A 24,333-nucleotide genomic window follows, 5' to 3' on the forward strand; every position below is an offset into this window, starting at 1 on the left:
ACCCCCCTGGGCAACATGGCAAAACCCTGTCTCTACCAAAAATACAAAAACTACAAAAACTAGCTGGACATGGTGGTGTGTGCCCCACTACTCAAGAGGCTGAGGTGAAAAGATAGTTTGAGCCCGGGGGCAGAAGTTGTAGTGAGCTATGACTGAGCCACTGCACACCAGCCTGGGCAACAGAGACAGACTCTGCCTCAAAAAAAAAGAAAGAAAGAAAAAATAATTAGCTGGGCATGGTGGCAAGCAGTTACTCAGGAGGCTGAGGCAGGAGGATCACTTGAGCCTGGGAGATCAAGGCTGCAGTGAGCCGTGATTGCACCACTACACACCAGCCTGGGCAATAGAGCAAGACTGCCTCAAAAAACAAAACAAAACAAAAACAGAAGCCATTCATACACTGAATTTTAGGGACCCCCTAGATCTCCCTGAAGTCCACTTATCTAGCCAGGTAAGCCAGAACAGAGTGGTAGAAGAAGGCTATCAATGAAGAGAAACACAATAAAAATATTACCTAGGTTTATAAGTTATTGAAGAGTTCAGAAGACACTTTCCCAAGCATTATCCTTGCAACAACTCTGTAAGGTCACAGAGCTGGAGGCAGGGTGCAGCGACTTGCCTGAGGTCACGAGCTAGCCCATGGCAGGGCAGAAAGTGCTTGAAGTTTCTGAGGCCAAGCCCAGCGCTCTTTGCATTTCCCATCTTGCTTCCCAGGAGGTTCCATGCAAATCCTGTGGGAATGGGCGTTTCTGCCCTTATTCCCCTGTGCATTCTTCATGAGTGGTTGGATTTCCATGGACTTCACTCTGCCGAAGAGTCCTGTGCTGAATCATATGGAACTGCTGACCTTCCAATAAACCAGCATGATTTGCTAAGGCGTAGAGCCAGGCTGAGAAGGAAGCAGACTCAGGCCAGACTGGTGGGTTGGAATCCTAGCCGTGCAGCTGACCGGCTTGAGCACGTTACTTAACCTCCACCCAATGTACGAAAAGCGCATAGTCCAGTTCCAAGGACATGATAAAAATTCAGCAAGTGATGCAGGCTTTCATTTTTATTGAGTCTTCTCCTGCTTTCTCTGGGACCGTAGCATTTTAAAAACCCTACCAATAAGAGGTTGATTCACGTCAACTTCATTTTCTTCTCTCCAAGAAAAAAAGTCACAAACACAGAAACAAGGTCAATGCCTTGTCCGTGTGTGTTCATGGGCTTAATGAGTCACTGGTTGTGCACAGATCCACATGCTGGAATAATCAATCCCACCCCCGAAGCCAAGCTTACGATTTAAGAAAAAATTAATAAATGCCACTCATCTTTCTAATCTCTTCTCACGTGTGACTGACAAGCATCAGTCAGCATTACTTGTACAAGTTACTGTTCTTTAAAGCCGGGGCAGGTGAGCCAAACACCAAAATTACCTAAACAGCTTGAACTCCTGGCGTTTTCCTCCAAGCCAGTGAAGGGGGAATAAAATCTGCTATCAAGGGCTCCCCCTACAGGCACCAAAAAGCAAAGGCTAAAAATTAAGGTGGGTGCCATTTACGCCTAGTAGAGAACTGTTTCCTTTCTTCTTTTGAAAAAGTTTCTAAAGCAGTCCTGAAACCATAACTTTACTTGTGGACACAATCCCTTTTCCAAAACTCTGGCCAAAGAGTCTTAAAAATCTAAAGGACCAAGAATCAAGCAACCTCTTCCTCTTGATGTACTCACCTCCCACCCATAAAGGACCTCCCAAATGTGATTTTGATACAGATAGGACACAAAACGACCCTAGAGCTGTAACACTATTTTTGATAGTCATAATTATGGCACTTTTGAGTTTTCTTGTAGCTCATTTCCATCTCATTTTTAGGATTAGTGTATATTTGTGTGTGTGTACATGCATGTGTGTGCGTGCACGCACCAAAACAACTTCAATCCTGGACATAAAATCAATGACAGTTTTTAAACCACTTGATGGAAGGTTTGAGGGAACTTTTATCATTTATTTATTTTGTGCTACAAATCAGGTATATTTAATTCTCTGGGTTTGTGGAATGAGCTTGGATGGTTGCCCGCTCTCAAAGGCAAAAAAAAAAAAAAAAAAAAAAAAAAAAAAAAAAGCTTGGACGGATAAATAAAAAGTTTCCAAGACATAAAGGAACAGACAGCTTGTTTCAAATTTGTGCTTCTATTTCTCTCTGAGGGATGGAAGTTCACCAACCAGAGAAGCACATTTCCTCACAAAGGACCCTTGAAGTTGTGCCCACAGAGACAAATGCTCATATGGAGACTCAAGAAGGACTGGGGTTCAGAAGAGGCTTGAGATTATGTTATGAGAAACAGCTGAAGAAAGCGGGGGTGCTCAGCCTAGGGAAGACCAAGGGGTGGTATGACAGGCTAACCTGGGAGGGCAACCAGCCTGTGTGGCCTTTCTAGTGGGCAGAGCTGTCAGAGGACAGAGTGGATCTCACATTCAGGAAGAATGTTTTAATAATGAGCACTGCCCATAAAGAATAAGCTGCACAGGTCAGGGGTGTATACCTCATCTCTGAGGGTGTTTAGGCAGGGCCTGGAAAGGCCAAATAGTGGGAACACTGAAGAGACTCAGGAACTGGCAGAAAACTGAGCCGGATTATATTTAACATCCTTTTTATTATTATTATTATTATTTTTTTGAGACAGGGTCTCACTCTGTTGCCCAGGCTGGAGTGCAGTGGCACAATCTCGGCTCACTGCAACCTCTGCCTCCCAGGTTCAAGCAATTCTCCTGCCTTAGCCTCCCAAGTAGCTGGGATTACAGGCATGCGCCATTACCACCCAGCTAATTTTTGTATTTTAAGTAGAGGTAGGGTTTCACCATGTTGGCCAGGCTGATCACGAACTCCTGACCTCAAATGATCCACCTGCCTCGGCCTCCCAGAGTGATGGGATTACAGGCATGAGCCACTGTGCCCAGCCTAAAATCCTACTTAGCTCTAAAATCCTGAGACTGTATAATAAAACTCCAAACAACTTACTAGTCCTCTTGTTATAAGGCCAGTTGGTTACCATCCCCCAGAGTCATTGTTAACATATTAAACAAAACATTTTGTGCTTCAAGCCCTGATTAAGCTTCAAAATAACTTTTCAAAAGAAAAGACAACAAAATCAAACTAAAGTATAGGCTATACCAGTGTCAACTTCCTACTTTAACGTTTACCATAGTTATGTAAGATGGAACCACTGGAAGAAGTTAAATGAAAACCTGGGTGAAGGGTACATGGGACCTCTACTATTTCTGCAATTTCCTGTGAACCTCTGATTATTTCAAAATAAAAAGCTTTAAAAAATCAAATTAGCCCAGGCACAGTGGCTCATGCCTGTAATCCCAGCACTTTGGGGGGCTGAGGAGGGAGGGTTGCTTGGTGCCAGGAGTTCAAGACCAGCCTGGGCAATGAGGCAAGACCCCTGTCTCTACAAAAAATTTTAAAAATAGTGGGGCATGGTGGCATGAGCCTGTAGACCCAGCTACTCAGGAAGCTGAGGTGGGAGGATCCCTTGAGCCTGGGAGGTTAAGGCTGCAGTGAGCTATGATCAGGCTACTGCACTCCAGCCTGGGCAAAAGCATGAGACTCATCTCCAAAAAAAAAATCAAAAACCAAAAATCAAATTAAAGATACCTCCCCAAGAAGTTCTAAGTAACATCAAAGGCAATTACAAATCAGTTTGGTTTAGGAGTACAGTGTCATCAGCCACAAATGACTCTGCACAAGTATCCACAGGCAGTAGGGCTCATTTCAAAACTATTCAAGACTATCCCAATCAGCTCATTTCAACTAGCTATTAAGATTTACAATCATGATTAGGAAAGCATGTATCATGTTGACAGGTGTCTAATTTGGTTATGTTAATCATAAATCCTCAGTTATCTGGGATCACATCATTAAAATCACCTATATGCAATTTACAACTGCTTCCTATATGGTACTACAGAGAATCCACGTATAATTACTGTATTTCTAAAACTATAATACAATAATTTATTTATGTCTTACTTCTTCCATTAACCATGGCTTGCAACAAGAACTACATCTTGTCATTTTATCACCAAAACCTAACCCATAGGTTCTCAATAAATAGTTGCAGAGTGAGTATATTAAAAAACAGTAATTATAGGCCCCGCAAGGTGGCTCACACCTGTAATCCCAGCACTTTGGGAGGCCGAGGTGGGCGGATCACGAGGTCAGGAGTTCGAGACCAGCCTGACCAACATGGTCTCTACTAAAAATACAAAAATTAGCCAGGCGTGGTGGTGCACACCTGTAATCCCAGCTACTCAGGAGGCTGAGGCAGGAGAATTGCTTGAACCTGGGAGGCAGAGATTGCAGTGAGCCGAGATCACGCCACTGCACTCCAGCCTGGGCGAAAGAGCAAGTCTCCATCTCAAAACAAAGACAAAAACCAAAAAACAGTAATAATTTTCTTGAACTTCTGGGGGTGATTTCCTTTTCTGATACAAAGACATCCAAAGAAATCTCAGAGTCTCTATTTTAGAATCAGTATTAAATATATATACATATATATGTGTGTGTGACTATGTCACAAAGTCTCTGAAACAGAAGTTTAATCTCAAAAACTAACTCTACTTGTTTTTTATTTGTTAGTTTCCTAAGATATAGGTTTGATTTGTAATCAAATAGAAAGGTCAGGCTTTTCCAGACAGACAGGAAAACCAATATGAATTACTGAATAGATCCCTTCAACTAGAAAGTCTCTGCTGGAATGACCTTTGTCTAATTTTATCAAGTGCACCAAGAACAGCTTCTTTCAGAAATTATCGAGACAGCATCACCTTTTGATTCTTTAATATCGACAGATCAAAAAGCATTTGGTGATTTCTCTGTATTTTATATCTCTTTGTTAAGTTTATTAATGTACACATTTTTCAAATAAACATTTTGAACAGCCCAAATCAATCAAAGCCATGAGATCACAAAGTGTTGCTTCTCGACACAACATTAGCTTGTTCAGAAAATCCAAAAGCCACATCCAAAGATCAATGATGCTACCTTAAAGACATGAAGGAGGCTCCTTAAGACCCTAGAGACACCAAGGACCCCACAGCGCCAGTCATATAAACAGACTCAGAAGCCGGCTTGATCCTCAGCACCTCTGCAAAGCCATCACCAAACCAGCAAGTGACATGCGCTATGTCTACGGTAAAGTAAAAAAGGCGGTCCTGGCAAAGCTTCCGGCGGTACACAGACCGAGGATCCGCTGACAGCACAGCCTCAATGGCACGCTTTGCTTCCTCTGCTGACTGAAAATATTTAAATGATGGCTGACCAACATCTGCAATGAAAAAAACACAACTTAATGAGCAGTATCATGCAGGTTGAATTTAATTACAACAAACTTCAATATGGAATTTGGTTGGTTCCTTAAAGATCACTTCACATGGACAGGGTTTGGAAAACTATTTGATCGTTATGGAGACTGTCACCTTCAAGAGGTGTTTATTGTCATGAGGTTTAACTTGTACACCCCCAAATTTTTGTTTTACTGGACAGAAAAATCAGGGTAGTACTTTTCCTTAGTCTCCTAAGACAGGTAAGCTTTCGTTTTCTGTCAGCCAAAATGTCAGTTTTCTGACATCAAAAATGTCACTTTTCTATACTCAATATAGACTTTAATTCCTTATCATTTTCTTCTCAAAACAGAGAAAAGGAAATGCATGACTGTCCCAGCATCCTCAGAAAGCCACAAGAAAGAGAACTAAACCCACACACACCCAGAACACTAGCTACAGGCAAAAGAGGCTGCACCAGAAAGCTGGTATCACAGCCCCAGAGTTACCAGTAACGTCCCTTTGCTCTGGGACTCTCTCACATCTGTGTCCCTAAGAAACAGCAAAACTTCCCATGTTTGTAGGATTTTTAATGTATTTTATTTTTTAATACAATATGTATAAAACATAAATTTAGAAAGTAACTGTGACCTAGTTTTTCATAACTACAACATCACATACACCCAAATGCCCCTTCCAGGAAGGTACAGACCTTAAAAACACTGTCCCTGCTCAAAATATCATCTGTGGTGGCAGTGGATCTTTATCCCTCTTGGAGTGGATTTGATTTCTACAAGCAGCCAAAAATCACTGTGGGCCATATCTAACAAGCAGGTTGGGTAAATAAAACCATGAATTACAATTTTTAGTCAAAAATCAATTATATGGGCTGGGCACAGTGGCTCACACCTGTAATCCCAGCACTTTGGGAGGCCAAGGCAGGAGGATCACAAGGTCAGAAATTCGAGACCAGCCTGACCGACATGGTGAAACCCCATCTCTACTAAAAATACAAAAAAAAAAAAAAAAATTAGCCGAGTATGGTGGCGCACACCTGTAATCCCAGCTACTCAGGAGGCAGGAGGATCACCTGAACCCAGGAGGTGGAGGTTGCAGTGAGCCAAGATTGCACCACTGCACTCCAGCCTGGGTGACAGAAAGAGACTGTATCTCAAAAAAAAAAAAAAAATCAATTATATGGCAATAAGGTTCCTTTACTGCATGGCTCAAAGAAAATAGCTCTGAAGGCCACTCAAAAATGAGGAGAGCTCATCACACTCCCCTGTGACAGCACTTCTGGGAGAGGCTCCAGGCCTCTGCTTGGCCGTTCATCTGGCATGGGTGCCTTCCCCCAATTCCCTGCCTACTTATCCTGCCAGGCTCAGCTTAAGCACCGTTTCCTCCCACACTCCCTCCCAGACACAAGTCAGGATTCTCCTCTCAGAGTGCCCATAGCACTCTGCCCAGACCTTTACTCCAGCACCAAACTTCCTCCCATTTCAACACCTTTAACCTCTTCTAGACTCAGAACTTCCTGAAGTCACTTATTTCTGCAACAGCTCTGAATTTTGCTGTTTGCTATCAATCAGTTCCTGTTTTGTAGTTACACCGTGTAATTTCTCATTTTAATCATTTTTTTAATCAGTAAGGCATATTTCAAACATCTGACACATACTGCACTGCAGTTTAAAAAACAAAACTTTCCAGGCCGGGTGTGGTGGCTCACACCTGTAATCCCAGCTACTCAGGAGGTTGAGGCAGGAGAAGTGCTTGAACCCAGGAAGCGGCGGTTGCGGTGAGCCGAGATCGCGTCACTACACTCCAGCCTGGGTGACTAAGCGAGACTCCATCTCAAAAAAAAAAAAGAAAAAGAAAAAAGAAAAGAAAAACAAAACTTTCCATAGTAGGTTGCATTCGACAATAACCACAGGACAAGTGGTAAGCAAAAACATAAAGTGTCTAGAAGGCAGGACTGTTTTGTTCCACCATAAAATCCTTTTACAACTGACCAGCCTCCTCCCATCAACTGTATACAGTGATGTAATGATTTCTATCAACAAAACTTTTAAAAATGAAGAGATCAATTTTAAAATCAAAAGCTTTAAAAGTAAAGCCTTAGGAGCTAACGAGAAGCATAACCCTCAAGTGGCATCACTACTCATGACCACGAGACTGCCACGTCCAGAAGTACAGGGGGTGCCCTGCATATGGCACTTGGCTGAGGTTGGCATGTTGGGGCTAAAACCAGTTCCTGGGCCCCGGCAGGTGGCTGCCTCCACCCAGAGGAAGGGGTGGCTTTTCCTTTGCAAAAGGCAACAGTGTGGGCTGATTGTGGCTCTGACAGGAAGAAATGGGGAAATCTCAGAGTCAGTTGGCATGTGTCTCCAGTCCCAACTTTTAGACTTCTTTTTCCCATCAGAAGAACCTCCTTAAGGTTGGATTATCAAAGCCAAATACCCTCCTAGCCTCTTCATTCTCTCCCTGCTAGTAAAGCAGGAGAAAATCTAGTATCTTTGGCTGTGTAAGCCTTTATTTTCTGGATATAGAATGAAAGTCTTCATTGTCTCAATAAGGAACCCCAGCTTGCCTTTGCATGTCACTGAGGTGTGACATCCCAGAAATCACACAGGTAGTGATCTGACCCCAGAGATGGTCCCCTGCTCCCCGGGGGTACGGACATCAAGTTCCTCTGCCTTTTACTTCTCCCAAGATCAAAACTCAAGTCCTTACAATGGCCTATAAAACCCTTAGGTGACCTCGTCCCTTTTCTAGTGCCTCTTTGACCTTATATCCTTCCACTCAGCCCTCCTCAGTCCACTCTGGCCACGTGACCTCAAACGTGCCATGTACCCTCCACCTTGCAGCTGTGTACTGGCTATACCTCAGGCCAGCATGTCCTTTCTCTAGACAGGCTGGCTCATGTCTTCACCTCTTTGACCTTTGCTCATATGTGTCTTTCTCAGTGAGGCCCACTGGGGCCACCTATTTAAAATTGCAACAGGCTAGGTGCAGTGGCTCACACCTGTAATCCCTGCACTTTGGGAGGCTGAGACAGAGGATCCCCTGAGCCCAAGAGTTCAAGACAAGTCTGGGCAACAAAATGAGACCCCGTCTCTTTAAAAATTCAAAATAGGTTGGGCACGGTGGCTCACACCTGTAATCTGGGCACTTTGGGAGACCAAGGCGGGCAGATCACAAGGTCAGGAGATCGAGACCATCCTGCCTAACACGGTGAAACCCTGTCTCTACTAAAAATACAAAAAATTAGCTGGGTGTGGTGGCTGGCGCCTGTAGTCCCAGCTACTTGGGAGGCTGAGGCACGAGAATGGTGTGAACCCGGGAGGCGGAGCTTGCAGTGAGCCGAGATCCGAGCCACTGCACTCCAGCCTGGGCGACAGAGTGAGACTCCGTCTCAAAATAAAAAAATCAAACTATTAGCCAGGTGTTGTGGTGCACACCTGTAGTCCCAGCTACACAGAAGGCTGAGGTGGGAGGACTGCTTGAGCCCAGAAGGTTGAGGCTGCAGTGAGCCATGTTCTTGCCACTGCACTCCAGCCTGGGTGACAGAGTGAGACCCTGTCTCAAAAATAAAATAAAATAGTAACAACACCCCAAGCCTGCTGTATTCTCTCTTAAATTTTTCAGTAACTCTTATCACCTTCTAATATTATATAATGTTGAATATGTTTGGTCTAATAACTTGATTGCTTATTATACTTTTAGTTTGTCTCTCTCCTCCCCATTAGAATGCACGCTCCATGAAAGCAGGGGTTTTTTACATCTGTTTTGTTCACTGATGTATTCCAAGAACCTAGACCAATGTCTGGTACCTAGCAGAAGCTCAGTAAACAACTGTAGAATGAATAAATGAACTTCCCTCTTTATATGGCTATGCTGGCTCCTTACTGAGTTGTAACACAAAGAACAGCTTTTTGCAATCTGACATCTCCTTGGCAACCAGCTTCTTTTTGATGGAGTCTTACTCTGTCACCCAGGCTGGAGTACAGTGGCACCATCTCGGCTCACTGTAACCTCTGCCTCCTAGGTTCAAGCAATTCTCCTGCCTCAGCCTCCCGAGTAGCTGAAATTACAGGTGCCTGCCACCACAACTGGCTTTTTGTATTTTTAATAGAGATGGGGTTTCATCATGTTGGCCAGGCTGGTCTTGAACTCCTGACCTCAAGTAATCCACCCACCTTGGCCTCCCAAAGTGCTGGGATTACAGGAGTGAGCCACCGTGCCCAGCCTGAAACTAGTTACTTCTTACTGGTATCGCTGTATCCACATCTTAACAGCCCCTTCCTTCATCCTAGGCTACTGCATAGGATCTTCTGTGGGCTGGGGAAACCAGATAACATTTGTTAAGAACTATGTGTTAAAGTAAGCAGGCTCCACATAACAGCCCTGTGGCCTCTCTTCTGCAGCAAAGTGTATGCCTCTAGCAGTGGGACTTTGTTGGGGCAAGCTCTGTGCTAAGAGACTCTTCCCCTCTGACTCTGGGCTCCTAGAGTCCTCTGTGCCAGAGGCTGAGCTATCGGCTACCTGACAGTCAGAATACAATGCAACATTTCTCAAGTCAGACAGTAAAACAAATAAGAAAACTTTATGTATGTAAGTATAGAACAAGCACAATTTAGCTTCTGAATGATGTTTGAAGAGTCTAAGAACTACTGTAGCAAGTAGACAAGGGGCTGTAAGTCATAGACCACCTCGTGAGGCAGCAGCCACTCTCTGCCAATGCTTTACTGATAGCCTGGAACTAACTGTGCTGACCACACAGTTGTCCAACAAAAGTCATCACATGATGGTGCTGCAAAAATATTATTTTATACCTGTTTCCTAAAAACCAATCATACTGACAAACACTCCACATAACTGCCCTCACAAATACCAAACTTGGCTAAATCTCAAAAGTAAAAGTTCATCTCTCATTCGGAACGAAGAAACTGAAGACACCTGGTTCACCTTGTGAACTGAGCTGCCCAAGGTCCATCTCGGCATGAGGAGTAAACCGCACTTTTAAAGTGGCCACAGGAGCCTCTGTCACCCAGGCAGGAACCACGCTGCGGGGAGCTCCATCAGCCCTTCCAGCAGGGCAGTGAGGGGCCATGGGCTGTGTCTCTGCCCTGCTTCCTTGCAAGACTGCTGCTCCTTCCACTCTCTCTAGCTTCTTGTCTGTACCTTTCTCTGAAAAGCTCTTCTCCGGGCAATATGGGACAATTTGTTCTTCTGCCACACTGGAACTCTGATCACGTCTTGATTCCAAACCAAAATCCGCTGCTATCTCCCTGTGCATAGGAAATGCTTGCTGAATTTTGGCTGTGTCACTGTGTGTCAGGTAGTTTTCTTCTGAAGTTCTGTCTTCAGGACATTTAGGTTTCTTCTTAGTGCTATGGTGGGGTTGTGGCTCATCACACCCTGAGAGCTGCTGCTGGTCACAGCTGTCAGTCTTGCTGTCAGACTGGGACACAATATTTGGTGTATGTTGGTTATTCTGTAAATTAAAGTCTGCTAAAGGCTCCATCACATTTTGCGGTGAGTCATACTCAGCTATGTAGGGCTTGATGTCTAGTACGGGTGTGCCATGTATCATGTCAATTCCAGAAAGGTATATAGCTCCACCTATGACATAAAAACATGAAAAATGAAGAACAATGCAAATACTTGGAGAATACAATCACACCCCAGAATCCTCTAACACTGTCTGCTTACGCCTCACTGCACTTACTCATAATTCTCTCACATAGATCTGGTACCAACACACACCCTTCTTGCTACCTGGTAGCCCATCCTCTTCTCTACCTATCAAACTCCTACTTGCTCTTTGAGGCCCTCAAAAGCACACCTTTTACAAAGCCTTTCTGGCTCCTCCAGACAAAAGCATTCTTTCCTACAGTCCCCATAGAGAAGCCCGTGCACAAACCTCTGCTAGAGCCCTTTCCCCACGGCAGGGTAGTGACCTGCTTAGAGTCTTCATCCCTAGATGCAGGCAGGCCCCTTAACACAGGCTGGGGTCAACTCATCTTTGTATCACTGGTGCTTCTGTTCCAGGGATATAGTAGTCCTCAGTATATCTCTGTGGGACCAATGAAGGTTCTTACTGTGGCAAACAGATCCAAAAGTGGCCCTGTGACCCGCACCTCTTGAAGTTCATGCCCTTATATAATCCTTCCCCTTGAGTGTGACTGGCTTCTAACCAACAGAATATGGCAAAAGAGGTATGATGTCCCTCCAGTGACTATGCTTTTCGTTAGCACTGCTGCTGGCTGGAAGACTCACTCGAGAGACTCCTTGAAGGCTTGCTGAAGTAGGCAGGCATGCTAGGAAGCCCACATAGCAAGGAACTGCAAACAGCCTTTAGACACTGAGGGCAGCCTCCAGCCAACAACCAGCAAGAATCTGGGGCCCCCAGTCCTACTACAATGGCAAGGAAATCAATGTGGCCAACAGTCTGAGTGAGCTTGAAGCAGATTCTTCCGTAGTCAAGCCTCCACATAAGAACTCATCTCAGCTGACAACTTAATTGCAGTCTAGTGAGACCTAAGCAGATGACCTAGTTAAGCTGTGCCCATCCTTCCGACCCACAGATACATAATAATGTTTCAAACACATAATAAATGTGTGTTGTTTAAACTGATGATTCTGTGGTAATTTGTTACACAACAATAGAAATCTAATACATCCATCAAGACTCAAAAGATTAAGCAGCACATAAGTCAGCATTACCAAATACTAAAGACAAGTCTCCAGCTGTCCCACTGGACAGATGCTGTCCAGTTACTGCTACAAATAGTCATCTACTAACCTTACTCTTGGAAAATAGGCCAAATGAGAACAGAAAAACTGCATGCAGTCACATTTGATTTCGTCTCCATTTAAGAAAAATGTAACTAATACAGGACCCTGATTTCTGAAATATGCTTATTATGAATGAGCTGGAACTCTGGAAAGATGATTCTGGACTTGCTAGATGATGAATTATGCCTAACAATATCTGTAGGAAAAAGAAAGGCACTGTAGCATAAGTAAGACTTCAAAGGATTTAGAGTCAGATGACCACCTGGCTGGATGCTATGAGACAGATTATCTAATCTTAAAGAGCCCTAGTTTCCTCACCTATGAAATGAGGATTGCTACTTTGTCAAACCCACAAAGCCACTGTGAGATAAGGTACGTTAACACTGTTAACTAACTGTAAAGCACTGCACAAACACTAGTTGCCATAAAGCTTATACAGTAATGTCTACAGTGCTACTGTGTTTGCCTTTTAACCTTCCTGACTTGACCTCCCCAATTGAAACATTAAGTTCTTTAGGGCATGGATTTCTATTTTCATCTGATTTGTTTATCACTATAGCTCTAGCACCTAGGACAATGTCTGGCACATATTTAGTGCTAGAAAATATGTCCCTGAATAATCATAAAATCTTCTAGTACTTGCTATCCAAGTTTGTTAGCCATTACAAATTGATAAAATCCAAGGTGGATCAGCTACTGAATTTTTCTGGGAAAACTATCTAAGGCCCAGTTGAGTACAATCCAGTGGGAGAGTTCAAGTGCTGGGAAAGAACAAGCAAAATAACTGCTCTCATCTATTTAGTGTCCAATAGCCTGAAAAAGTAGTTTTAGAACTTTTCTCTTACAAGATTCTCAAAATATTCTGTGGAATCACAGAGGAAGCAGGTCCTTCTCCTTTGCCCACTTCACAACCAGCAGGCTGAAGCCTGGAATGGTCTCTTGACTCCTAGTTTACCTGCCATTTCATCTGCTGCCTCTATAACAAATGCATCTGTTAGGTCAGAATGGAATGCTTTCCATAAATGCGTAACTAGGTTATATATGAACACACAGTTAAAACTAGTTAGTTTAAAACTTCTACAATCTGACCAATGTTTGTCCTTGTAGTGTGATTCATCCCAGACTCCTGCCACATAGCACAGTTGACATCAGCACTGCAGCCATGATGTCTGTCCATTTCCCCAAGACTGCAAGGAAGGAATGATATACCACCAGTCTATGTGTTTTCCATATGTGCATGTACAAGGAGTTATTGTGTGTTAAATTGGAAAGTGTCCATTTATTTTTAATCATTTTGTATTTACTGCATTCCAAGTCAGAGAAACTTTGGTTACTAATTTAATGATTATGAAATTTGTGTTATTTCTAAATAATTTAATAGTTTTGGATATATGCAATAATATAAACAAACTCTGAGCATCCTATGAGAGTTTATTTCAACATTTTTCAATGCTAACATTCTTTTAATCATTGTATTTTCTTCAATGTCTGGTGGTTCTCAGGAGTTAACATCATTGGTACTCATGGTGAATGCTGTTTATTTTATAAGGCTTTTTTGGGTAAGGAAAAAGGTAAAAGTAGAAATGAAATGGGTTACCTTCTACCTTTTCCAGCTTGGCCAGGGTCAGTCCTATTGCATTGGGACGATGAGGGCTCCTTGTGGAAAAAACTCCCGTCTTTGCACCGTTCAGCCTAGGAGGCTGCACTTTTGCCTTACAGCTCAAATGACCATTTTTGTGAAAAACAAACAAAATCCTATAGAAAACAAAACAAAACAAACCACGGAATAAGAAAAGAGCACAAGTTATTTTACCACAATGATCTGATGGGGAAAAAAATGCTATCTCCCACAAATTAACAGAAATCATGTTTTAAATAGTATTAACTTGTAATCTGGTAGGAAGAAAATAACACCATCCCCTTTCCTTAAAGGAAGAGACAGAATCTCATCTCCACATCCTTTGCAGCTAACACAACAACTGGCACACAGTAGGAACTTAAGAGACGTTTATCAAGTGCCCAATAAATTGGGCACTCAGAAATGTTAAATACCTTTACCAGACCTTCCTTTTTTTTTTTCATTTGGCATGACTAGACCTTCCTAAAAGAGATACAAAACCAAGAAGCCAAGAAGAAAAACTAACAGATTTGAACTCATGAAATCATTACATTTACGTACTATAAAATGTCAGCCTAAGAGAAAACGTTTGCTACATACATAATAGACCATAGGTTAATACCTGTGGCACACAAATTGTTCCTACAAATTACTAAGGACAACCCAATATAGGACACTATGCAAAGAACATGAATAAGCAATTCACAAAAAAATGGCAAGTAGCTAAGAACCATATGAAAAGATGTTAAGCCTCACTAATAATTAGAAATTTCTAAATTTAGAAATTAAACTAAAAATCCAAAACACTCTTTTTCCCCATCAGGCAAAAATGTAAAAAACTGATAACATGTTGTGTTGGGAAGGGTGTAAGAAAAAGGTAATTTGCATATATTATTGAAGTATACATTGGTTAATTTTAGAGGATAATTTGGAAGTAGTTCCCCAAAATTCTAAATATGCTTACCTTCTAACCCAATATATCCACTTCTGATATCCTGTTCATAAAAATACATAAGTGGCCAAGAATGTGTCTAAGAGGGTTTGTCACAGTTATTATAATAACAACATAGCCCTCCATTAACAAGTGTGTATATTACAAAATATACATCTATATTTCGTAATAATAGACAGCTATTAAAGCAAAAAAAAAGGTAAATCTACTGTCATGAAAGTTCTCCGTGGTATATACTGTTATGTGAAGAAAACATACTTCTTTTAAAAAAGCAAATACCCACTCTGTATGTATATATTTGTTTCTATGTGTATTTGAAAAAGAAAAAATTAAAAGGTCTGGCAGGATCTATACCATGCTGTTAACAGTAATAATCTCTGATGAGTGGTTGGGGTTGGGGAGAGAGGGGAGGAAAATAGGAGGGATAAGGAAAAATCTCTATATTCTTCTGAACCCATTTTTTCCATCATCAATGTTTTTAACTTAAATAATTCAATCAGGATCATAATACAAACTAGGTCAGAACATACATTTTCTTTCTAATCTACTCTTGTCCCCAAATTAACAAGAAAAATAAACTATTTCAGAATATACACTTAATTTTTAGGTCTCTACCAATAAAAATAGACCGATTCAGACTGCTGATGTTGGGGTGAGGAAGAATGAACACAGACAGAATTTGAAATGACAACAAACAATGCTATTCTAACACAGGCCCTAATACAGGTAACACTTAAAGTATCCAGATTTCTACAGTGTCTTGTCTTTTAGGAGTATACTTAATTCTACATGAGTCTAGAGCAGGATCTGCAAACTTTCTCTGTAAAAGGTCAGAGAGTAATATTTCAGGACATGCAGGCCAACCAGTCACTATAGAGACTATTCAACTCTGCTGCTATAGCACAAAAGCAGCCACAAACAATACTTAAACAAATGGACATGACTTTGTTCCCATAAAAATAATTTACAAAAATGGGCCATAGTTTACTGACCCCTGGTCTAGAGGGTAGAATAATGACCCAGGGGCAGAGTCAAGGAGGTCTATAATTTCCACTCAACAGAAGGCATTCATCACCATTAGAACCAACTGCAAATGGAACATGCCACCTCAGTGGATCCCAAGCTTCCCTGAGGATCTCTAAATGACACAGATAATCATATGCACAAATACAGTACAAAATTCCATACAACAGGCTGGTTCAAAGGTAGTGAGTTATCTCAATTGACTGTTCACAGTCAGTTACAGATTGAACTTTTTGTTCTACTTTTCCCCTCTTCTCACTACTGCACTTGTCTTAAAAAATAAAAAAATTTAAAAATCCATGCAAAAGATGAGAGTTCCAGCCTGGGTAACATGGTGAAACCCCGTCTCTACCAAAAATACAAAAAAGAATTAGCCAGGCATGGTGGCATACACCTGCGGTCCCAGCTACTCAGGAGGCTGAGGTGGGAGGATACCTTGAGCTCGGGAGGCAGAGGTTACAGCGCGCTGCTATTGCACCACTGTACTCCAACCTGGGTGACAGAGACCCCGACTCAAAAACAAAACAAAACAGAAAGATGAGGGTGGTCTGGATGGCAGACTCCAAGGTTGCCTTCAACTAGAGTACTTTATTCGGGGGCAAATTCTGGCCCAAAATCCTACATCTAACTATAAAACAACTTACCAAACATGAGAAAACTGTTCTAGGCCCATCAGGGAATGTTCAGGATTATTAAAGATCCTCTTTCTAATCCTCAAACAGGCTCGAGAATAGCTACAAATGGATGGCTGTCTTGGAGTACCATTCTTGGCCGAAAAACAAGATTCCAAGTAGCCGACTGGCTCAGTTAAAAGATTCCCTACAGGAGAAAATTAGGTAAAAAATTATTAGTCAAAAGGTCAAACCAAGTTGTAAACATGTTTTCTCTAATGCATTGGTTTCATAGTTTTAAAATCTTAGTGTCATGCAACTATAAAAATGATTTTTATAGTATTCATGAATACATGTAAGTATTCTCATCATTACGTACACACACATACACATACATCATTACATACATAGTAATATCCCTTTAGATATACTAGAAAGAATAATGGTCCAAGAAACAAAGAATGAAAGGAAGGGGGCATTTTCAGAATACCTACTATGACCATAATTAAAATTCTATGCTACCAATACTAAGTCATGTGACTCTGGCCAGGGCTATGAGTGTATTTCTTTTTTTTTTTTGCGATGGAGTCTCGCTCTGTCGCCCAGGCTGGAGTGCAGTCGCCCGATCTCGGCTCACTGTAACTTCTGCTTCCCGGGTTCAAGCATTTCTCCTGCCTCAGCCTCCCCAGTAGCTGGGATTACAGGTGCCCGCCACCACGCTCAGCTTTTTTTTTTTTTTTTTTTTTTTGTATTTTTAGTAGAGATGGGGTTTCACCATATCGGTCAGGCTGGTCTTGAACTCCTGACCTCGTAATCCGCCCACCTCGACCTCCCATAGTGCTGGGATTATAGGCGTGAGCCATAGTGCTTGGCCTATGAGGGTATATCTAATAGAGGAGAGAGTGTACACAAAAGTAAATGAGAAATGTCACAGCACATGCAGGGAGCAAGCTATTTTGATTGGCTGGAGTATGAAATAAGAGGCAGAGAATAATGAAAGATGAGGAAACACTGGGTATACATAAGTAAGGATATCTTCAATTGAAAGCAACAGAACATATGAAATATACTAATTTAAGCAATAAAGAGAGCTTATAAGCTCATAGTGCTAAAATAGCTAGAGGCAAGGTAAATTTCAAGTTAGGCTTGGTCCAGTAGCCTGCTGCCCCTCTAGAATGTAAGCTCCATGTGGGCAGTTTTTCTGTCTTGTTTATTGCTGCATTCTCATTGTCTAGTACATTGCCTGCAACGGAGTAGGTACTCAAAAAAATTCATGTTGCATGGAAATAAAAAAGATTATATATGTCTAAACTGATTAATGTGGAAATTGAAAAAGTAAAAGAATAATATGTATAATATAATCCCACTTATGGAAATTTGTTATATATTTACCTTCTTAAACACATACAGGTATGTTTGGAAAGCTATCTGGAAGGATATGCACCAAATGCTGTGTTTTTGTTTTTGTTTGTTTGTTTTTTTTTTTGAGACAGAGTCTTGCTCTGTTGCCCAGACTGGAGTGCAGTGGCATGATCTCGGCTCACTGCAATCTCCACCTCCCAGGCTCAAGCGACTCTTGTGCCTCAGTCTCCCAAGTAGCTGGGATTATAGGCACGCGCCACCATGCCCATCTAATTTTTTTTTTTTTTTTTTTTGTAGAGAAGGGGCTTTACCATGTTGGCCAGGCTGGTCTTAAACTCCTGACCTCCAGCAATCTGCCCATCTCGGCCTCAAAGTGCTGGTATTACAGGTCTAAGCCACCACACCCGGTCAATATTCACCAATTTTTTTAACAGTGGTTAATCTGGGTGGTGAGATTTTTTTAATTACCTTTAAATTTAACTTTGTAATTTCTATAATATTTGAAATTTTTTCAATAATCACAAATTAGGCCAGGCGCGGTGGCTCACGCCTGTAATCCCAACACTTTGGGAGGCTGAGGCGGGCAGATCACCTGAGGTCAGGAGTTCGAGACCAGCCTGGCCAACATGGTGAAACCCCATCTCTACTAAAAGTACAAAAAAAATTAATAATTAGCCAGGCATGGTGGTGCATGCCTGGAGTCCCAGCTACTCAGGAAACTGAGTCAGGAGAAGCACTTGACCCTGGGAGGTGGAGGTTGCAGTGAGCCAAGATCACGCCACTGCACTCCAACCTAGGTGAGCAAGACTCCATCTCAAAAAAAAAAAAAAAAACGATTTTTTTAAGTAATAACATATTTCAAAAGAAAAAAAATGGCCAGACACTATCAATATAAATTTAAAGTCCAAGGTTTCCATGGCTACCACTTTGAATTTATTGATAACTTTTTTATTTTCACATTTCATGACAGCGTTATCAATTTCTGAGAGACGATATAAAGACACTTCAGACTTTCATTTTATTTCCTGCTTCCTGAAATCTACCCTACCAGCATAAGCAGTAAGACTATAGGTCTGGGGCTGTCACTCACAGTATCTTTCATTACTCTTCACTTCTAGAAGCTACATTATTTGATACATATAAATATTATATGCAACATACATGTAAGTTATATGGCATAATATGATGAAACCCCGTGTATACACCACCCATCCCAAAAACTAGAGCGTTACTAACGACTTGTTCTTTTTAGGTTGTTTTTCTCTTATCTCACACCCTTCTTTTCCCTCTGAGATAAACAGAAGCCTGAATTTGGTCTTTATCATTCACTTCCTTTTAGAGTATGATTTTGTTACATGTACATGCATACCTAAACAGTATTTCATTGATTTTTGTCTTTAAGATCTATAAAAACTGGCACCAAACTGTAAGTTGTCTTCTCAGACTTGCTTTTTCTCTCTCAATATTATGAGGCCAAGATCCATCCATACTCTGTATGTTTTTGTCAACTTTAATTTTTGTCCAATTATGTTTACAGGCATTGTTTTTAGTTTTTTGTTTTTTCTTTTTGATCCTCATCCATGCTTCTATGGAACAGATATAGTAGACATCTTAAAAATGAAGAAACTGAGGCCAAACGACCTGGTATATCTTCTTTATGTCTGGAAGATAAATGGCCAAAAAAGACTCCTAACCCAGCCACAAAACCCCTGTGTCTTGTTTTCATTTGTTCAAGAAACATTTTCTGGCTGATACTCTGGGCACACTGCCCATCAGTTAGCTCTGCTCCACAAAGAGAAGAAAAAAAAAAGAAAGAAAAGAGAAAGGAAAGAAAAGAAAGGAAAGGGAAAGAAAGGAAAGAAAAGAAAGAGAGAAACACTATTTTCCAAGTGTCTACAATTGCCAGACATCGTGTTAAGTCTGGAGAAAAGATACAAACCAAGAACTCTTACTATAGTGGAATTTAATGGTTAAGGAGACTATCACACCATGCTTCAATATCATGGGAAATGTCCTCTCAGCAGTAAAGTAATCAAAGACTTCCATTCTTGACTCTTTGATTTGGGGCCTAGGAATTTATATTATAGCTGATTTATCACTTCACTGAATCAGTCTATGCCTGTTTTTCACAGATTACACATATGATATGATAAATATAAGTGGCTGCCAATTAGATTTGCTTCTATCCTCTTTGTGCATCTCCTTAAGAACATAAGCAAGACAACACTGGATTAGCAATGAACTGAAAGTATACTCAAGAGCTACTTTCTAAGAGTTCTTCTAACTTTGCTACTCTAAAATGTTTGGGACCACTCTCAAAATACCAAATATCCATATCCTAGTACGTCTGACCTCTTCTGGGACATATTTATACATTCTCTGTGCTCTCCTGGGGATAATGCTATGAAATATAAATGCTATTTGAAGCAGAGACCTGACACTGTTTGCCAAGCGGAATTCTGGTCTTCTTCTTCTTGCCTATCTCAAAACGACAACAAAAACCCAAAAGAACAGTAAACACCTACCATTTTGGTAAGCACTGTGCTAAGGACTTGGGGTACAAATATGAACCAGTTCTCGTCCTCAAGGGTTTCCAGTACATTGACAGAGAAAGACAAGTAAATCAATAATTCTAGCTAGGTGCCTTTGCAGGGATAGAGATAAATAAGCATAGGTATGCCAAAAACCAGCACAAGAACCTCATGGAAATGGGGAGAAGTGGTTCCTCAAAGGAGCATGAGAGAATTAGGACTGGTTTCAGAATGGAGAAAGGATAAAAACAACACAGGGCCACTACACTAGCTGTGTGACCATGGGAAAAACTAGCTTCTCTCTCTGAATCCGTTTTCTCATCTATAAAACAAGGATACTGCCTACTTTGGAAAGCTGTAAGAGTACTAATAAAATAGGAAAGCATCCAGTAAAATAGAAGGTGCCCAGCAAGGAGTGCTTTTTAAAGTCCCTGCTCAGGCGTTTTCCTCATTTAAACATTACAACTGTATTAACTGCGTAGTAAGTAAAAAGCCAGCAAGCAATCAATGTGGGGTTTTTTGTGTACAGGATTGTCTACACGTCTTGCTCTGAAAATAAGTTCAGGTCCTTTTCATTTCTGCCTGGACTATTAAATTACCCTTCTTAGGCTTTCAGTCCCCACTGCAAGTTCTTCCCCTTCTCAAAATACTCTAGACGAATCCTCAACACTCCTAGAGTTTCTTGTATTATGCTAACTCTTTAACTTTAAACTTTTCATATTCTCCACTGTTAACAGACTTTGTATTTCTTAGCCTGGTACTCAAGGTTCTTCACAATCAGAATCCAAAGGTTCCCACCTCCTTGTTCCATCCAACACTTTAGACTTCTAGCTCCCCAAACCTATACTGTGTAGACTTCTGAGCCCTGGATTCTGCATTTTCCTTCCTGTCAAAATGTTAGACCTGTAATCGGCAGTGTGCAACAATTTTTTTTTAAATAAGCACATTTGGCCAGGTAATAGCACTTCCAAGAAATTTAACAAAGTTCAAACTTTAGAATGTACACAAACATTTCAGCTTCAAGAGCTTTCTTTTAGAACAATGAAAATTGGCAATAACTTAAACGCTCAGTAACAGGAAGCTGGTTACATAAATTAGAGTACATCTCTAAAACAAAGCGTTACGCTGGTTGCAGTGGCTCATGCCTGTAATCCCAAAACTTTGGGAGGCTAAGGCAGGTGGATTGCTTAAGCCCAGGAGCTCGAGACCAGCCTGGGCAACATGGTGAGAGCTTGCCTCTACAAAAATTAATAATAACAAAATAAAGTGTTAAATTTTTTTTTTTTTTTTTTTGAGACGGAGTCTCGTTCTGTCGCCCAGGCTGGAGTGCAGTGGCGCGATCTCGGCTCACTGCAGGCTCCACCTCCCGGATTCATGCCATTCTCCTGCCTCAGCCTCCCGAGTAGCTGGGACTACAGGCGCCCGCCACCACGCCCGGCTAATTTTTTTGTATTTTTTAGTAGAGACGGGGTTTCACCGTGTTAGCCAGGATGGTCTCGATCTCCTGATCTCGTGATCCGCCCGCCTCGGCCTCCCAAAGTGCTGGGATTACAGGCGTGAGCCACTGCGCCCGGCCCAAAGTGTTAAAATTAACATTAATTGCCCTGTTAAGATTTTTTAAAATTTATTTTAACGTTACTAAACAATAAGGTCGTATAGTACCTCACTTTCCAAGTGTGTATGCAAAAAAACAGGTATGGAAGGTAGACACCAAGATATTGACAATGGCTTTCTCTGGCAGGTTATTTTAATTTTCTTCCATTTGCTTTCTAGTTTCTAAAGCTAATATATTCCTCTATGAAGACGTGTGAGTAAAGAGAAACAAATTCATGCCTGTCTTTCTAGGCCCAATTTAAAACTATTTTCTCCCCCCGAAACTTTCCCCCTTCTCTCTCCTCATTCCTACAGCGCAGGATGCCTCTCTACGGCATTTATTAATTCCTAATCCACCTACCACCACCTCCCATAAGCTGTGGCAAGGAAACCCCTATGACAAAGGCCACTACACTGCACGTAGCTGCTCCAGCTACTGAGCCAAGACTACGCAGACAGTAAAGTCTTATAACAAAGCGGAACAAGCCAGATGACGTCATCCCGCCCGCCAAAGCACATCACGTGGTCGCCGCAGCACGTGACCCGTGCCTTCCCCGTAGGTAGGAGAATGACACACGTCAGTTCCAAACCGTGCGTTTCACACCCCTCTCGGCAACGAAGTCCGCTGCCTGGGCCTAAACCTCTCCAGAGTGTGGCACCGCCAGTCTTGGAAGTTACCTGTCTCCAGAGCCGGCTTCACGCAGCCGCACGGGGTCGCTGTAGGCCGAGGCCCCGGCTCCTCCAAGCCGCGCATGGCTACTGGTTGCTGAGGTGCCCACCCGACGCATCCCACCTTCCGCTTCCGCTCTCCATGCCTGACGCATGCGCAGTGGCCTCGCCGGCGGGGTCCCGCGAACTCAGGAGAGTGCGCGTGCGCAGTGTGGCGTTGAGGGACGCTTTGAGGTCTCCATGGGGCGTCGAATCTGTATCCTGGGCGTGTGCCCCTCCGGGACCCCAATCTCGTTTATCTTACACAGAGCTGCTACAGTTGCCCGCCCTCCTAGGGTAGGCTGCGGCTCCGGGTTCCCGCGCTTTCTGAGGGGGAACACACCTCCATGAAGAACTCGTAACTATGTCTCTCTCGAAACATTATTAAGTAACCTATACGTCCAGTATGACCCTAATTTTTAAAGGATGTGTATATGTAATTAACACAGAGCGGAAGGACTGGACGTTAAGAAGTGTTAAGAATTCTCCTCTGGCACCTGTGGTCTCAGCTACCCAGGAGATCGAGGCGGGAGGATCGCTTGAGCCCAGGATTTTGAGGCTGCAGTGAACCGTGATCGCGCCACTGCACTCCAGCCTGGGTGACAGAGCGAGACCCCGTACCAAAAAAAAAAAAAAAAAATTAACCCTGGGTGGTGGGAAAACAGATGTGATTATCCTTTTTATGCTCCAATTTTTCCATAATAGAAGTTACGCTTTGTAGGAAACAACCCCAAATAAGTTTTATTTCAAGTGTGGTGGATGTTATAAAGGAGCCCTACTATGTGCTAGGGGTTAAGGAGTGGGAACTGTTTCTTGTGCTCCACACCTTACCAGAACTGAAGTGAGAATGGAATTATAAGAGTCAACATGCCATGTGCATTGTGGGGATTATTGTTGTTTCTGGACAGCTCTGAGAAGCTAAGAGCTAACAAGAATCATTTTTTAATCCCATGCAATGGCCAGTTGTCCTTGCAATAATAGCCTATCTTTTACCCACTTGTAATGCTGTCTCTCACTATAGTAAGTTTCTCTGTATATAATTCTCTTTCTGGGAGAAATTTTAAAATCTTTTATCTTTTTATCTGTTAACATTATCTGCAATATAAAATATTCAAAAGTATATGAGTCCACAGACTGAAAAGTCTAACAACCATGAAAAGATGTTTCCATGTCTGTCCATTTGTCATTGACTTCTGGTAGAAAATAACCAGCAGGAGGAGCCAAATAATTAAAGATTGTGGTTTAAAAAATAAGATAAAACTGATCAAATTCATATAGTGTCTTTTGGCAGGTCATTTTTACAGGACAACTTGGAAAAGGCTGCCATTTTTTTTAGGAGAAACAGCTTTGTGCAGCTGGAGAAACAAGTTTGAAAACCATTGTAATATATATAGTTATATATAGTTATATATAGTCATATATATAGTTATATATAGTCATATATAGTTATATATAGTCATATATAGTTATATAGTTATATATAGTTTAGTTATATATAGTTATATATAGTTTATAGTTATATATAGTTATATATAGTTATATATAGTTTTATTTTATATATATATCTATATGGTGCGCACGCGCGTGTGTGTATAAAACTGGGCCAGAATTACTGCACTTGCCACTAGATGGTGGTGTTGCTGAAAATGATAGTCCCGCTTAACTTGTGGAAAGACTAGACTTAAAGAGATATTTGCCCTCCTGGAGGGCATGGTAGACGTTGATAATCACACAAAAAATATGTAATTATCAAGTGTGACAAGTACTGAAGTGCAAAGCTGATTTGAATATACTAGGGAAATAGATTGCTACCTCTTTTATAGGTAAAATTT

At 41.7% G+C, this 24,333-nt stretch overlaps 1 protein-coding gene across 4 annotated transcripts; it reads right to left on the minus strand.

Annotated features, from left to right (window-relative positions):
• Positions 1–874: 874 nt before the first annotated feature.
• On the minus strand, positions 875–22,637 carry TRMO (tRNA methyltransferase O). Of its 4 annotated transcripts, none has more exons than XM_063714330.1 (5): positions 22,472–22,625; positions 16,341–16,515; positions 13,701–13,858; positions 10,271–10,927; positions 875–1,100 (listed from the first exon to the last, which is right to left on the minus strand). In XM_063714330.1, the coding sequence occupies exons 1-5, from the start codon at positions 22,545–22,547 to the stop codon at positions 967–969; spliced, it is 1,200 nt and encodes a 399-aa protein (XP_063570400.1). In that variant the 5' UTR covers positions 22,548–22,625; the 3' UTR covers positions 875–966. The 4 variants fall into 4 exon arrangements, with proteins under 4 accessions (XP_063570400.1, XP_002820064.4, XP_054376319.1 ...); XM_002820018.5 differs by lacking the exon at positions 875–1,100 and adding an exon at positions 4,854–5,310 and having other exon boundaries at positions 22,472–22,637; XM_054520344.2 differs by lacking the exon at positions 875–1,100 and adding an exon at positions 4,854–5,310 and having other exon boundaries at positions 10,487–10,927.
• Positions 22,638–24,333: the final 1,696 nt, after the last annotated feature.

Source organism: Pongo abelii, chromosome 13 (assembly GCF_028885655.2).
Source record: "Pongo abelii isolate AG06213 chromosome 13, NHGRI_mPonAbe1-v2.0_pri, whole genome shotgun sequence".
Taxonomy (NCBI): domain Eukaryota; kingdom Metazoa; phylum Chordata; class Mammalia; order Primates; family Hominidae; genus Pongo; species Pongo abelii.